Below are 16,372 nucleotides of genomic sequence, written 5' to 3'. Positions count from 1 at the left end.
GCCCCACGGCCACGCCCCTATTCAGCACGAGTTGGCCAATGGGGAGCGGCGGCCGGGAGAACGCGCGGCTTCTTTAGGTTCCGCTGCCTCCCCGGCCAAGCTTGACGTCACCAACGCGCGCCGGAAATGCGAGATCAACTGCGCGCCCCTGGCGCTGAGGGAAGGAAGTTTGCAGTCCAGCGGCCTAGGTTCTGTGGGCAAGGCCGTGGGAGGCAGCGTTGGCTGCTTCGACACACCGAGGGCGGCGCGATGGGAGACGAGATGGATGCCATGATTCCCGAGCGGGAGATGAAGGTCAGAGACTAACTGGGGCCTCCCTCCCTTCTTTAGTCCTGGCGTTGCCTTGGAGCCCAGCTGAAAGGCGAAGCGCGGTGCCGGCTGTCCCGTCTCCTGCTTGAACAGACTACCGCGTTCACCGCTCTCAGCTGCGCGTCTGCCGCGCCGCTGGCGTGATAGCCCCACCGAATGCAGTTTCCCAGTCCCATCCTGGTCTCGTGCACGTCTCTTGAGTTACCCTAGCTAGTTTCATGTGGCGGTCACAATAGTGGCAATAACTGCTGTGTATGGAGCGTTGACTGTGTGCCAGTCGCTGTGTAGTCATCGCAGCAGCCCTACGAAGTGGTTATTAACGTAGAGGAGTGAGTCGAGGCTCGGAAAGTGATTTCCCTAAAGTCACATTTGACAGCGGGGCTGAAAGCCAGCATCATTTAAGACCTTCGCTCTGCCAGTATTTCTGTAAGGCGGTACGGGCTTGCCTAACGTAGAGTCAGGGGAGGTCATCCATCCTGCAGAACCTTTAGTTGACTGAACTAGGAAGACTGTTTTGATATCGGTGTATCAGCCTCAAACCAGGAACCTAAAGGGAGGGCTAAGTGTTTCCAGTGATGGCAACGTGGGAGTCCCCCAGGGATAACTTCAGGATGGTGTGTTTAATAGTTCTTATATGTGTTCTGACAGAATGAGGGTGCAGCAAACGGCCTACATCTGTTTTAAATAGTGAAAGGAAGTAAGATGCAGGAAGATTTTAGTCATCTGTGTGAACAGTAAATCACTAACATGCATGTAGGGCATAGTAATACATACCCTGTTTAGAATAGTGATTTTTTTTTTTTTTTTTTTTTTTTTTTTTTTGAGACAGAGTCTCGCTCTGTCGCCCGGGCTGGAGTGCAGTGGCCGGATCTCAGCTCACTGCAAGCTCCGCCTCCTGGGTTCACGCCATTCTCCTGCCTCAGCCTCCCGAGTAGCTGGGACTACAGGCGCCCGCCACCGCGCCCGGCTAATTTTTTGTATTTTTTAGTAGAGACGGGGTTTCACCGTGTTAGCCAGGATGGTCTCGATCTCCTGACCTCGTGATCCGCCCGTCTCGGCCTCCCAAAGTGCTGGGATTACAGGCTTGAGCCACCGCGCCCGGCCTTTTTTTTTTTTTTTTTTTTTAAGACATAGTCTCGCTCTGTCACCCAGGCTGGAGTGCAGTGGCATGATCTCGGCTCGCTGCAACCTCCACCTCCCCAGCTCAAGCGATTCGCCTGCCTCAGCCTCCCGAGTAACTGGGATTACAGGCACCTGCCACCATGCCTGACTAATTTTTTATATTCTTTGGTAGAGATGGGGTTTCACCATGTTGGCCAGGCTGGTCTCAAACTCCTGACCTCAAGTGATCTGCCCTCCTCTGGCTCCCAAAGTGCTGGGATTACAGGTGTGAGCCACCGTGTCGGCCTAGAATAGTGATTATTTTTTGAGAATCACCACCTGTGGTGAGCCACCTAATGGGATTGTGTCATATTCCTCAGATATACTGGGGTAGAAGAAAAAAAGGGTTTATTAATAGAATCACAGACTTAGAAGATGGTAATCTCAGACTCCCTTTGGCAGCACATATAAAATTGGGATCATGCAGAGAAGACTAGCATGGCCCCTTTACATGGATGACACACAAATTCGTGAAGTGTTCCATGTCAGAAAACATTGAAGGCCGAGCGGAGTGGCTCACGCCTGTGAGCCTGCACTTTGGGAGGCTGAGGCGGATGGGTGACTTGAGGTCCGGAGTTCGAGACCAGCCTGGCCAACATAATGAAACCCTGTCTCTACTAAAAATACAAAAATTAGCCGGGCATGGTGGTGGGCGTCTGTAGTCCCAGCTACTTGGGAGGCTGAGGCAGGAGAATTGCTTGAACCTGGAAGGCAGAGGTTACAGTGAAGCAAGATCGCCCACTGCACTCCAGCCTGGGCGACAAAGCGAGACTCCGTCTCAAAAAAGAAAAAAAGACAACTGAGACAGACCGTGTTCTCAGTAATATATATTTTTGTTGTACTGAAATTGGGTCTACTGAATATAACTTGTTTTAATTTCTTTATTTATTGAATTGATCTTGTTTTGATTCTTCACAACAGGATTTTCAGTTTAGGGCGCTAAAGAAGGTGAGAATCTTTGACTCCCCTGAGGAATTGCCCAAGGAACGCTCGAGTCTGCTTGCTGTGTCCAACAAATATGGTCTGGTCTTTGCTGGTGGGGCCAGTGGCTTGCAGATTTTTCCTACTAAAAATCTTCTTATTCAAAATAAACCCGGAGATGATCCCAATAAAATAGGTAAGTTCCGTGGTTTATGTTGCAAAGTAGAGAGAGGAGTGTGGTGGCATGCTCTTGTGTTTCCTTCCCAAGAAGTCATTCTAATACTAAAATGAACACTGCTGTCAGTTTGAAGGTTGACTCCCAAGAAGATTAATGGAAGCCTTTCTAGGTTTTCTCCTTGGTCCTTTGTACTTTTCCTTACATGAGTTGTTCTTCTCAGCTCAAGAGGGAAGAACTTAACCATTATGCCATACTTTTATTCTTGCCCAGTTGAACTTGGGCTCTGGCTCTCTGGGTGAAGGGTTTTATTGGCATGGGTTTTCAGTTGGCACAACAGTACGATCCAAACTATTGGCAATGTGTACTATTTAGAGCATTGTTGCAAAAATATTTTCAACAAGGGCAACAGCCACAGTTAGTTTCCCCAGATAGTATGAGGAAGAATTCCTGGGATACTTAATGCATGATTATAGCTCTTAAGAAAGTAAAGATTTATCTGTATAACTAGGTATTGGGGTGTATGTGTGTTTATGTAGATGCAAAAATTTTTTCACATTGAACTGGATAGAGGTTGTGGCTTTATGCTTAGAACATACTGTTTTCTGCTTTATATTTTTTTGTTTTTATAGTTGATAAAGTCCAAGGCTTACTAGTTCCTATGAAATTCCCAATCCATCACCTGGCCTTGAGCTGTGATAACCTCACACTCTCTGTGTGCATGATGTCCAGTGAATATGGTTCCATTATTGCTTTTTTTGATGTTCGCACATTCTCAAATGAGGTAAGCTACTGTTACACTGTGATGTCAACATGAGAACCCTAAGCAGATTTCCTTGTGTTGAACTATAACTCGGAAGCTTCATAGGTTAACCCTTGAAGTCTCTCTCTAGATTAAAATATGGGTTAAAAAAAATCCTTCATTATAGAATCATAGATCATTGAGACAGAAGGGACTTCAAGAAATTCTTTCATAACACCATCTGCCCTAAGTTGTTATCAGGAGGCTTAGGTGACTTGCCCAAAGTCATAGATTAATAGACAATGTCAAAAGTTCCTACATTTTGGGTCTTTCGCCCCATAATGCAATGTTCTTCCATTTCAAGCAGTTTAAGAATGATAATAATAATAGCGAGTGTTTATACTGACTGTGTGTCAGACTCTGTGCTAAGTGCTTTATGTGCCTTGTCCCTCGTTCATGCCTACCACAGCCTTCTGTAGTAGGTACTGTCATTTTCATTTTATAGGTAGAGAAACAGGCTCAGAGTTTAACTGTCCAAGGTCCCAGCACTATTAAGAAGCAGAGCCAAGATTTTAATCTAGTGTCTGCTATTTATTGGTTATTTTGCAATTGTGCATTCCCCTGCTGAGAGTCCCCCTAAGCATGTTAGAATAATTGATTGCCATTTTCAAAGTTGTATTGAAATTGTCTATAGCAAATTGATGTATAAAGCTAAATCTTTTTTTATGGTTATGGAGAAAAATAAACTGATTTGAGATAACTTGTATATTCAGTAATTTCCATTGAATATTAAATGTTTGTGCATTTACTAATTTGTTAACTTATTTCACTTTTGCATATTTGTTTTAAAAGGCTAAACAGCAAAAACGTCCATTTGCCTATCATAAGCTTTTGAAAGACGCAGGAGGCATGGTGATTGATATGAAGTGGAACCCCACGGTCCCCTCCATGGTGGCAGTTTGTCTGGCTGATGGTAGTATTGCTGTCCTGCAAGTCACGGAAACAGTGAAAGTATGTGCAACTCTTCCTTCCACTGTAGCAGTAACCTCTGGTGAGTAATAAAGGCTTTCACACTGTAACATACAATCGTGGTCATCTACTTAAGAATTGGTTTCTAGAAGTAAAAGTGGTTAGCTGGTTTTGATTTGTTTTGTTTTTTAACGTGGTGAGGGAGGTTAAGATGGAAAAGTTCTTTTTTTTTTTTTTTTTTTGAGACAGTCTCACTCTGTCACCCAGGCTGGAGTACAGTGGCATCATCTCAGCTCACTACAACCTCTACCTCCTGGGTTCAAGCAATTCTCGTGCCTCGGCCATCCAAATAGCTGGAATTGTAGGCATGCACACCTTGTCCAGCTAATTTTTGTATTTTTTGTAGAGACAAGGTTTCTACATGTTGACCAGGCTGGTCTTGAACTCCTGACCTCAAGTGATCTGCCCTCCTCCACCCACATATACTAGGATTACAGGTGTGGGTCACTGTGCCCGGCTGAGAGTATTCTTTATACCCATAGTTAATGTCCTTGAAGCTAAGCAGCATACATAATTTAACCTGAATGTACTTGGGTTTTCAGGAGAAATATTTTGGTACAGCTGATTTAGAAGTGTTTTTTGAGAATAATTGTTTCTGGATCTGTAATGGTGGTACTCTGAAAGTCACTTGTTCCTTCATGGGGAAAAGCATTTGAAATATTAAATGGGAGCAGGAGAATGATTTGTTTTTTTTTTTTTTCAGACGGAGTCGTGCTCTGTCACTCAGGCTGGAGTGCAGTGGCACGATCTCAGCTCACTGCAACCTCCACCTGCTGGGTTCAAGCAATTCTCTTGCCTCAGACTCCAGAGTAGCTAGGACTACAGGCGCGTGCCACTGTGCCCAGCTACTTTTTGTATGTTTTAGTAGAGACGGGGTTTCACCGTGTTGGCCAGGCTGGTCTCAAACTTCTGACCTCAAGTGATCTGTCTACCTTAAGCTCCCAAAGTGTTGGGATTACAGGCGTGAGCCACCCCGGCCAGTGATTTCCTGGTATTTGGAAACCTTCTCTATTCTGCTTGTCTTATCTAAAGACTACAGAGTTTTCTGTATTTTGCAGCTTTTTTAGCTTTCGATTCAGTAAGCCCAGTGATAAATCAATTGGCTTATGTCGTTAAAATGATTTTACTTTTTTCCACTTTGCTGGAAAGGGATGATCCTACAATCTTCCATGGACTGACAGAGGAATGAGAATTGATAATTAGCTGTGTGTGATAGATCTCATTGGTTTGCTCCATTTTCTTGTTTTTATTTGGTAATATTGTCTTTGCTCAGTGTGCTGGAGCCCCAAAGGAAAGCAGCTGGCAGTGGGAAAACAGAATGGAACTGTGGTCCAGTATCTTCCTGTAAGTTCTTATCTTGAACTTCAGAATTTTTCTTAAGTTGCTCGCTTTTTTGGGGAGTGGTTTGGGAGTATCTTTCTTGTTTTTCCTGTTAAAAAGTAATTTATACTCATTGTAACAAATCCATCAGTGAGTGAAGAGTGGAGTTCTTCCCTTCCTTCCCATAGTCCTCCTTCCAGAGGCACCCACTGTGTTGTGTTGAGTAGGTAGCCTTCCAGACTTTTCTGGATGTTATACAAACAGTCTATGTGTAGCTGCGTTTTTGTTTTGTTTTGTTTTTTATGTAAAATGCGATAATACACTATGCACTGTTCCCCAACTCTTTCAGTCCATTCCATAAAAACAGAGCTGAAGGGAAAAGAGTGAAAAAGCTATGTTGATAATGCAGAATCACTCTGGGTTAAAGCACAGTATTTGTCTTTTCACTGAGTCCGTCTTTAAGGGTCTGTTTCTCTAACTATGGGCACTAAAGAAAATGGGTACTCTTGTTGTTGCATGTGCACTCTGTCATCCTCCCTGTGAATTTCTTGAGATAATGTTCACAAATATCCTTCAATATCAATTGAGTTGCAAGGAACCCACATGTATCTATTGAGCCTGGGTACGAAGGAGGGATTCACAGGTGGTGCTAAGGCCTTTGTTGTGCCTTCTTCCTCGAGACTGTTCTCTGGCGAGGAGGGGAGCAGAGTGCTGAATGTAGGTGGTGTGGGTTTAAGGTTATGTTTCTTATTTGTTATTACCGAAAGTTACATGAAATTTGGTACATAATCTTTTAGGGCACTAACCTGTAAAAAGATAATGCAATTTATTTAATTTTCTTGCTTTGCTGTTTGCCTTTTTTTTTTTTTTTTTTGGAGAGATGGTCTTGCTCTGTTGCCCAGGCTGGGGTGCAATGCTGTGATAACGTAATGGCTCACTGCAGCCTCAGCCTCGTGGACTCAGGTGATCCGTCCGCCTCAGCCTCCTAGGTAGCTGGGACTACAGGCGCTTGCCACCATGCACAGCTAATTTTTGTATTTTTTGTAGAGACAGGGTTTTGCCATGTTGCCCAGGTTAGTCTCAAACTCCTGGGCTCAAGCAGTGTGCCCACCTTGGCCTTCCAAAGTGCCGAGATTACAGACATGAACCACCTCGCCCAGCCTTATTCCACTATTGATGATTATCTGCATCAGTGCTAGTGGTGTTGCTGCTGTGAATGGTGTTGCATTGACTACTCTCATTACCTATAGCTGAACATGTTCATGCGTTTTGTTTTTTTTTTTTTGACACTGAGTTTTGCTCTTGTCGCCCAGGCTGGAGTGCAGTGGCGTGATCTCAGCTCACTGCAACCTACGCCTCCTGGGTTCAAGCAGTTCTCCTGCCTCAGCCTCCCAAGTAGCTGGGATTGCAGGTGCCCGCCACAATGCGCTATGTATTTTTAGTAGAGACAAGGTTTCGCCATGTTGGCCAGGCTATTCTTGAACTTCTGACCTCAGGTGATCCACCTGCCTCAGCCTCCCAAAGTGTTGGGATTACAGGCGTGAGTCACCACACCCGGCCACGTTCATACATTTCTGTAGGACAAAGTCCTGGAAGTAGATAGCACTGTTCTGTGTCTTCAGTCTCGCCTGGCCAAGGAGATGGAATAGGTGGCATCTAAGGAATAGATTAGATTTGATAGTTTGATTGGTTTAGGGATTGTTTCATTTGATACTTTATTTTGCCCTCCAAATCTCTTTCAGACTTTGCAGGAAAAAAAAGTCATTCCTTGTCCTCCGTTTTATGAGTCAGATCATCCTGTCAGAGGTAATAACTGCTTTTCTTATTGGGCTGACCTCTAATGACATGTTATGTATATTACGGAAATTCAAAATCATGTAATGTACCTGCTCAGTGAGGTGTTGGTGTTTGCTTTATGAATAATGTCACTATTTCAAAGAGCTAGTTAAGTCAGTGTAAATTATGGCCCTCTGGGTGACATCTGTGTTTCATGGTAAATGACATGAAATGGATCCCAACTTTTTATTACAATTCTTCATAATTTGCCCTGATTATAATCCAGCAGAAAAATTACCATTTGGGGATGAGTTTGGGCTTCTTGGATCTTTGTACCTGTGAGTTATTTTTAGTCAATGAAATTTGGGCCTTTGATTTTTTTTTTATCCATAGTGTGTATTATAGCATGCAGTGGCTATTCCAAACATAAGTTGCTTTTGGTTGCATCTGGTTGCTGTCATTTTTATGACCTACTGATTAAGATGTGTCTTTCAGTTCTGGATGTGCTGTGGATCGGTACATACGTCTTCACAATAGTGTATGCTGCTGCAGATGGGACCCTGGAAACGTCTCCGGATGTGGTGATGGCTCTCCTGCCGGTATGCATGTGAAAGAAATTTCATTGTTTGAGAATTAGAGAAGTCTTCTAATAAAGCTGGAGGCTTTGATTTCAAGGTTTTTTTGTGTTTGTGGGGTGTTTTTTTTTTTTTTGTAAGTTGAAAATGTAGTTTTAATAGTTAATTCTTCATCTTACATAGGAGCACAATAAAATACACCACAATCTGAAGAAACTCTTTTTTTTTTTTTTTTTTTTTTGAGATGAGATCTCACTCTGTCACCCAGACTGGAGTGCAGTGATGCGATCTCACCGCACTGAAGCCTGGACCTCCTGGACTCAAGTGATCCTCCCACCTTAGCCTTCTGAGTAGCTGGTACTACAGGTGCATACCACTATGCCTGGCTAATTTTTGTATTTTTTTTTTTTTTTTTTTTTTGGTGGAGATGGGGTTTCGCCATGTTGCCCAGACTGGTCTTGAACTCCTGAGCTCAAGTGATCTGCCCACCTAGGCCTCCCAAAGTGCTGGCATTACAGGTGTGCATCACCGCACCTGGCCTGATTTCAGGTTCTTTTACTTACTGGCAGTGATTATGCAACTTCAGGTATAAGGTTTCCATGCTGTACCATGGGCCTGGGGTCCAAAGTTAGAGTGTCCACAGCGTGTTCTATTGTTTTGGTATGAAGTTAAAAAAAAAAATGATTTTGCTTAAGTTATAAACTATGGGTCTTGGTTAACTCGATTAAGAAATTTTAGAAGAGCAAGACAGTATCTTGATTTTTAAAATTACTTTGTTTGCTCTCAAATTTTTAATGCCAACAATGTGCTAGGCACTGCTTTAAAGCTGAGTATATAGCAGTGATCAAGGTGATGGCCTTGCTTTTATGGTTTTAAATTTGTTGTTGTTGATAATTTTTACTTATTTTTTAGAGACAGAGTCTCAGTCTCTTGCCCAGGCTGGAGTGTAGTGGTGTGATCACAGCTCACTACAGCCTCAAATTCTTGGGCTTAAGCCATCCTCCTGCCTCAGCCTCCCAAGTAGCTGGGACCACAGGCATGCACCAACACACCCAGCTGTTTTTAAATTTTTCGTAGAGGTGGGGTCTTGCTTTGTTGCCCACACTGGTCTCAAACTCCTGGCTTTAAGCAGTTCTCCCACCTCGATCTCTCAAAGCACTAGGATTATAGGTCTGAGCCACTACACCTGGCTGGGCTTACATTCTAATGGGATAGTTAATACTAAGTGTGAGATCAAGGACTGGTAAGAGTGATGGAGAAAATAAAGCTGTGTTAGGGATAGATGATGACTGGTACGTATTTGAGATTGGGTGTCAAGGGAGGCCAATTTGATATTTGAAAAAGATGCCTTGTTTTTAACTCTTGGGTTTCTAATAAGGTTGAATTTTTAAAATGTTTATCTAGATGCCTTCTTTTAAGATTAGTTAGAGGTTTTTTCTATTCTAGGGGATAATATTAACACTAGTATTTATTAACTGCTAGTTATGTTTCACGTACTGGGCTGGAAGTTTTATCTGTATCATTTCATTTTACACTTACAGTAGCCTCTGAAGTAGGCTTAGGAGATCTAGCATACACATGAAAACACTAAGTATCAGGAAGGTTGAAAAATCTGCCTCTCTCATGGACAGAAAGTGGCAGAACAGAGTTTAAATGCGGTTCGCTTGATGGCCAATGTTTGTACTCCTTGTACTAAGTGCTGCCTTTATACCATGTCCCTATATCTGGACTTAGACTTTGAGTGAATATTCTCATACAACTTTAAATGATTTATCATTTGAGATTCTTTTACTGTAGGATCCGAGAAAAACCTAATTTTTTTCTTGCTTTGTTCATTGTAGAAAAAAGAAGAAAAGCACCCAGAGATATTTGTGAACTTTATGGAGCCCTGTTACGGCAGCTGCACGGAGAGGCAGCATCATTACTACCTCAGTTACATTGAGGAATGGTGAGCAGAGAGTCTGGACAGGGCATTCCTGCTCTCACTGGAAGATCACAGCTGAGTCATCTTGTCCCATGTTGAAATCTTTTCTGATTGATTGATTGATGGATGGATTGGCAGGGTCTCACTCCATTACCCAGGCTGGAGTACAGTGGCACGATTGTAGCTCACAGAAGCATGGAACTCCCAGGCTCAAGTGATCCTTCCACCTCAGCCTCCTAGATGGGACTACAGGCACATGCCACCACACCTGGCTTAGTTTTAAAGTTTTTGTTTGTTTGTTTGTGTTTTGGTAGAGATGGGATCTTGTTACGTTGCTCAGGCTGGCTTCCTAAAGTACTGAGATTATAGGTGTGAACTGTAGCACCCAGCCTGAAATCTTTTCTATTATAGAGGAAAATGGAGGCTGAGATACCTTGAACGTTTTTTCAGCTTATTCTTGATAATGTCTATTATTTCTTTTTCCCCAATCTTGAGTTATTTATATTAAATACGTACTAATTTCGAAAATCTAATTTTCTCAATAACCCCTAGTGATGACTTATGAAAATACTGATACTCAAGGAATATATTAAAAGTTTCCTTCTGAGAGCAGAGTTGCCCACTGGAATGGAGATTACTCAAAGCAAAGCTTCCATCCCTCTAGCTACATTATTCTGCCTTTGGGTGGCATATTGATTATGAACTCTGACTTGATTCTGTTGTGTCTTTCCTTTGTCTTCGTGTAGGTAGGCAGTGAGCTGATTCTACAGGGCTTTCTCACAGAAACTAAAAAGTTTAGCTTTATATCTAGAATCTTCCCACCTTTGTTAAACCAGATAGAAAACCTTACTCTCTCCTCAATATGTGGAGGCAGCCCTCACAGATGTTACCTGCAGACCCAAGTTAGAGAACTATTGCTGTATTTGAATGTAATGGTCTCTGGTTTTGTTCTTTAAGGGATTTAGTGCTGGCAGCATCTGCGGCTTCAACAGAAGTTAGTATCCTTGCTCGACAAAGTGATCAGGTAAATCTTTTTTGTCACTTTTGTGGTACTTTCTTTTTTGCGTGTGGTTAGGATGTACATTGTCTCACATCTGTTTTATCAAGTTTCTGCATGACAGCAAAGCTTCAGTGACAGAGTGCCTTGGCCAAATGGCTTGGCTATTGCATGGAGAAACACGGGTGTCAGACTTAGTACTTCCTTCACTTCTGTTCTTTTAGGATCCATCCCTGGTCTGTGGAAACATGCTATGCAGTTAACCTCCAAACGGAGTATGCCCGATGCATAGGAGGCTTTTTCTGCCTTGTCCTGTTTTGTCATCTTTGTTTTCTTCCTGTTACTTGAACCTACTCCTTCTATACAATTTAACAATAATCCATCCTCAATTACGAAAGAAAAACATGCAGATGACACTAAATTGTGATTCACCAGAAATACTTTCTGTTTGACTTTGAAAAACTGTCAGAAAGAGCAAAGCACCTTTGCATATAAGAACCTTCTTTCACGTTGTCTTTCTTGCAGGGACACGGTGGGCCCAGGTAGTGGTGGTGCGCTATCCACTTGTAGATTATGCAGAATGACTGACTACAGAGAGGGCACAACAAAAGAAGGGGAATCTTCTTTTTAAAACTGCCTTGAGCTTAAAAATCTTTAGTGCACCCTTGTAAATAAGAAACAAGTGCTTCTCCTCCCCATATGACTTTGTGTTCCACCCATGCATAGGTACTTTGTGCCTCTTCAACCATTGGCATTTATCTGTCACTTTCTGGGTGGCCGGGTGGCCCATTAGGAGGGGCATGGTTCTCATTGTCTAGGGGTGGCTGCCTTTGGATGAGGCCAGAGTTCAGCCATCTGATTTGCTGCTCTAGAACTATCTTAGATTGACTTCAGTAATAATTTCCTGTTAGCAGAAGTATTTCATGTGTTCACACATTAAAAATACAGTTTTATTTTTACTTTCTATCAAAATAATTTATGTTCATGTTTTTTAAAAGTAAATAGTAGAGAAGGGCTTATAAAAAAAGAATCACCCCTGCCCTACCTGTTTGCTTTCTAGAGGGGACCGTTTTTAATTTGTAAACATTTTCTTATAATGCTGCCACCTTATCCCTAAAGAAAAATCTGCTTTATGACTAGTAATTGGTTATTAGTTTTAGACCTTACTGACTGTATGGCAAATGATGATCTAGCTCACATATGGCCCCCAGTCCCCTCCTTCCTCTCAAGAGTTACAGCATTGTTTTAATTTCTTATCTTGGTGAACCTTTGTAACTTTAATTGGTGTTTTTTACCTTCCTTTCTGGTGGTATCTTTATTTATTTATTTATTTATTTATTTTTATTTTTTGAGGCCAAGTCTCACTTTGTCACCCAGTGCAGTGGTGCCACTGCAACCTCCGCCTCCCTGGTTCAATTGATTCTCATGCCTCAGCCTCCTAAGTTGCTGGGACTGCAGGCCTGCGTCAACATGCCTGGCTAATTTTTGTATTTTTTAGTAGAGATGGAGTTTTGCTTTTTTGGCCAGGCTGGTCTCAAGCTCCTGACCTCAAGTGATCCGCCCGTCTTGGCCTCCCAAAGTGCTGGGATTACAGGCGTGAGCCACGGCACCCGGCCTGGTGGTAACTCTTGATCTTCCACTTCGTGAGAGGAATGTCTTAGCACTCCCACCCTTTGCCTTAGTATCCTTCCAGTTGTTACCTGTGTCTTCTCTTTTGTAAAACTGCATTCTGCCCTACAATGATTAAGTCGTCTTTATCTTAACTGTAGATTGTTTTTAAAAGTTGAGATTGTTTTGTTTAATATGAATGTGTCTGTTACCTGTTCCATAGCTAAGTCACATAGTGTGATTTCATTCTCTTTCCTGAACTGCTTGCTTGCTTTCCCTTTCTTTCTTTCTTGCTTTCACTCTCTCTCTCTCTTCTTTCTCCTTCCTTCCTTCCTTTTCCTTTCTCTCTTTCTCTCCTCCCCTCTCCTCTCCTCTCTTTTCCTTTTTTTTGCTTCTCTTCTCTTCTCTTCCCTTCTCTTCTCTTCTCTTCTCTTCTCTCTCCTCTCTCCTCTCCTCTCTTCTCTTCTCTTCTCTTTTCTTCTCTTTTCTCACTCTGTAACCCAGGCTGGAGTGCAGTGGTGTGATCTCGGCCCACCGCAACCTCTGCTTCCCGGGTTCAAGTGATTCTGCTGCCTCAGCCTCCCAAGTAGCTAGGACCACAGTTGCACACCACCACGCCCAGCTAATTTTGTATTTTTACTAGGGACGGGGTTTCACCATGTTGGCCAGGCTGGTTTCAAACTCCTGACCCCAGATGATCCACCTGCCTCAGCCTCCCAAAGTGCTGGGATTACAGGCGTGAGCCACTGCATCCAGCCTGTTTTTCTTTGTTAGTCATTAAGCACTCTTCCCCTGTGATTCATGCTTCCCAGTCTGGTCAACACTGAAAGTTAGGCAAACTGTTAGTGATTTTAAAAACCAAGAGTCATTTGTTGGAAGGGACAGAGCCTATCCAAGCAAACTTAAGCAAAAAGGAAGTTTACTAGAAAGTCTTTTCTCAAGGACTGTAGGGACAGGAAAGCTGACCATTCTGAGGAGCTGGTACCAAGAACTGGGAAGAGAAGAACTTATGGTTATCTCTGTCTCTATAGACGATTGGGCACAGGGCATCTGAGCACAGGCCAGCCTTACATGCGTCTCTGTGAAAGACTCCAGTAGAGATGAGCTGGAGTTCCTGGTCCCAGTCCAAAATGTCTAGGAGCAGGTATTGACTGCCTGACTGCAGCTGTTGGATTTGTCCCTCATGGTCAGCAGTCTACCTAGTTGTCATGGAACGCACCTCAGAAAGTGTTCATGATAGTGGTTATTCACAAGGCAGGGGCTTGGTACACCAGGAACAGATAGAGAGGGGGTCGATTTGGAAAATTAACTTCCCGTTTGCTGGGGGTACTTCTGGCTTTTAGACCATCTTCCCAGATTTCAGAGCCTCCTAGTCAACACATACATCTAAACCAAGTGAGGCATCTCTGTTCTCTCCTATTTGAACAGTGCTAGAAGGACCCAATGCAAAGCTCTAACCACCGTGGCATTTTCTTCTTTTTTTTTTTTTAGATTAATTGGGAATCTTGGCTACTGGAGGATTCTAGTCGAGCCGAGTTGCCCGTGACAGACAAGAGTGATGACTCCTTGCCCATGGGAGTTGCTGTAGACTATACGAACCAAGTGGAAATCACCATCAGTAAGTGTAGCCTGGTAATTAGTGCAGAAATAGTCTTCTTTCTAGTTAGGGTTAATATTGAAACACCAGTTACATGTTACTGACAGTCTGCTCTGCTGGGTACTTGTAGCTTCTGGCAGCACATTTCTACCTGAAGAGTGATATAGGCTGTATTGTGACAACATTGAACTGATTTGAATGGATATTCATTGATGAGACCAAGGCCAGACACTGTGTATATGTGTGGGTATATGTTTGCACACTTGCACATGTCTGGGTGTACTTAGAATCTGGTCGAAATATAGAACAAGCCAGGATTTTATGGCTTGGTTTCTTTGTCCAGTCCAACTCCGTGGTGACCTCCCACAGAAGCAATACCCGAATGTGGTACTGCACACCAGTACTTGGTTTGAAGGCAAGGATTAGAAAATAGAGATCTCAGGCCCATTATTTCCAAATAGGGCCTGGATATGTGTTTTGAATAGATCTTCCCTGCAGTAGCTTGGCTATGCTGTAGTCATTGAAATGTAAAAGTGCCACAAAAGAAGCAGTCTTTGCCATCTGGTACTTAAGTTTAGAGAGATGTCCCCATCAGGCACCATTAAGTTGCTTGTTCTTTCCCTGATTAGGCAGGAGTATTTGTTCTGATTAGCTCATTTGCTCTGATTCTCTTGAAACCTTAATTGATAAAATACATACTTGTCATTCAACTGTGAATGAGGAATAAGTAGTTTGACTCATCTTTCTGTGTCCTGTCCATTCCAAAGAGTCTAGTCTCATTTTCCTAATGACCCAAGTACTTCCTAGATACTCTTGTCTTGGTCAGGGGAATGCCAAGCCTACCTCCTGAACACTGAGACACTCGTAAAAACTGAGGGACCTTTGGGAGAGTCAGAGCTACTGGGGGACTGATGGAGCTTCTAGGCAGGGCCCAGCAGGATGGTGGCGATCTGATAGCGGCAGGAGCTCTCTTTAGCTGGTGCATGGAAGGCTGTTCAGGTCTAAAATCAGAACAAACTAACTTGAGCTGCTATTCAGATGAGTCCCTTAAACCCTCTTCATGTTGAGGGCAGTCTTTGCCTTCCAGCCTCAGGCCCTTAAATTGACTTGGTTCTTTTATTGCTTTTGTTTTCTTTTTTAACAGATGATGAAAAGACTCTTCCTCCTACTCCAGTTCTCATGTTACTTTCAACAGATGGTGTGCTTTGTCCATTTTATATGATTAATCAAAATCCTGGGGTTAAGTCTCTCATCAAAACACCGGAGCGACTTTCATTAGAAGGAGAGCGACAGCCCAAGTCACCAGGTATGTGGCTCTGCCTGCTTTATCAGTAAGGGAATACCATGAGACTTGCACAAGAGTATTTCCAAGAACCAACATGGTGTGAAGACACATAGTGATTTTCTTTACCAGGCTCGTCTGTCTTAGGAAGGCACACGCTAATCTTTTTTTTGAACATGCATGCACATATTTGCCTTTCCCTACCCTCAAGCTTTATTCTGCAGCCATTACTTTACTTCGGAGATGAAGGAAGGTCAACCAGATGGTTTGCATCCGGTCGTTTACCAACAGTATTCTAAGACTCTATGTTATGTGATGTGCATCCAGAAGACATTGTGCTTAATCATGGGGGTTGGTTAAAGAAATGATTGTGGCCGGGCACGGTGGCTCAAGCCTGTAATCCAAGCACTTTGGGAGGCCGAGGCGGGCGGATCACGAGGTCAGGAGATCGAGACCATCCTGGCTAACACGGTGAAACCCCGTCTCTACTAAAAAATAGAAAAAAACTAGCTGGGCGAGGTGGCGGGCACCTGTAGTCCCAGCTACTCGGGAGGCTGAGGCAGGAGAATGACGTGAACCCGGGAGGCGGAGCTTGCAGTGAGCCGAGATCCGGCCACCGCACTCCAGCCTGGGCGACAGAGCGAGACTCCGTCTCAAAAAAAAAAAAAAAAAGAAATGATTGTATAGTCTTACAGTGAAATGCCATGTAACAATTATAAATGTTACATTTATTGACTGGGAAGGAGTGAGTGGAATACATCACAAAAAAAAAAAAACAAACAAAACCCTATATTCTGTGTTCCTTTTTGTATGAGAAAAAAACATACATAGAAAAAAAACTTGGAGATGAATTTAAAATCTAAATGGTGGTTATTTCTGGGTGAAGGGAACATGGATATTTTTGTTGTTTATATTTTCTTGAGGTTTTTTTCTCCTGTTGGAAACATTACTTAAAT

The 16,372-nt window shown here is 43.1% G+C and overlaps 1 protein-coding gene and 1 non-coding gene across 11 annotated transcripts in view; both read left to right on the top strand.

The window, feature by feature from the left end:
- The first annotated feature begins 130 nt into the window (after window positions 1–130).
- Window positions 131–16,372, top strand: part of NUP214 (nucleoporin 214) — a 112,539-nt gene continuing 96,297 nt past the window's right edge. For all 10 annotated transcript variants that reach the window (XR_012424243.1, XR_006692799.3, XR_006692798.3 and 7 more), the window contains exons 1-11: window positions 131–294; window positions 2,392–2,587; window positions 3,199–3,350; window positions 4,161–4,359; window positions 5,611–5,681; window positions 7,400–7,463; window positions 7,929–8,032; window positions 9,850–9,956; window positions 10,890–10,956; window positions 14,029–14,155; window positions 15,279–15,440. Coding sequence is in view for 6 of the 10 variants with exons in the window: in XM_074016243.1 (XP_073872344.1) it covers window positions 250–294; window positions 2,392–2,587; window positions 3,199–3,350; window positions 4,161–4,359; window positions 5,611–5,681; window positions 7,400–7,463; window positions 7,929–8,032; window positions 9,850–9,956; window positions 10,890–10,956; window positions 14,029–14,155; window positions 15,279–15,440 (1,294 nt within the window). In the remaining 4 variants the exon portion in view is untranslated. The remainder of the gene's footprint in view (window positions 295–2,391; window positions 2,588–3,198; window positions 3,351–4,160; window positions 4,360–5,610; window positions 5,682–7,399; window positions 7,464–7,928; window positions 8,033–9,849; window positions 9,957–10,889; window positions 10,957–14,028; window positions 14,156–15,278; window positions 15,441–16,372) is intronic.
- LOC123569242 (U6 spliceosomal RNA) lies at window positions 1,859–1,960 on the top strand. The gene has a single exon (XR_006692889.1). It is a non-coding gene; the product is annotated as a U6 spliceosomal RNA (small nuclear RNA).

The sequence above is a fragment of the Macaca fascicularis genome, chromosome 15, assembly GCF_037993035.2.
Source record: "Macaca fascicularis isolate 582-1 chromosome 15, T2T-MFA8v1.1".
Taxonomy (NCBI): Eukaryota; Metazoa; Chordata; class Mammalia; order Primates; family Cercopithecidae; genus Macaca; species Macaca fascicularis.
This window is presented reverse-complemented; position numbering and strand designations above follow the sequence as displayed.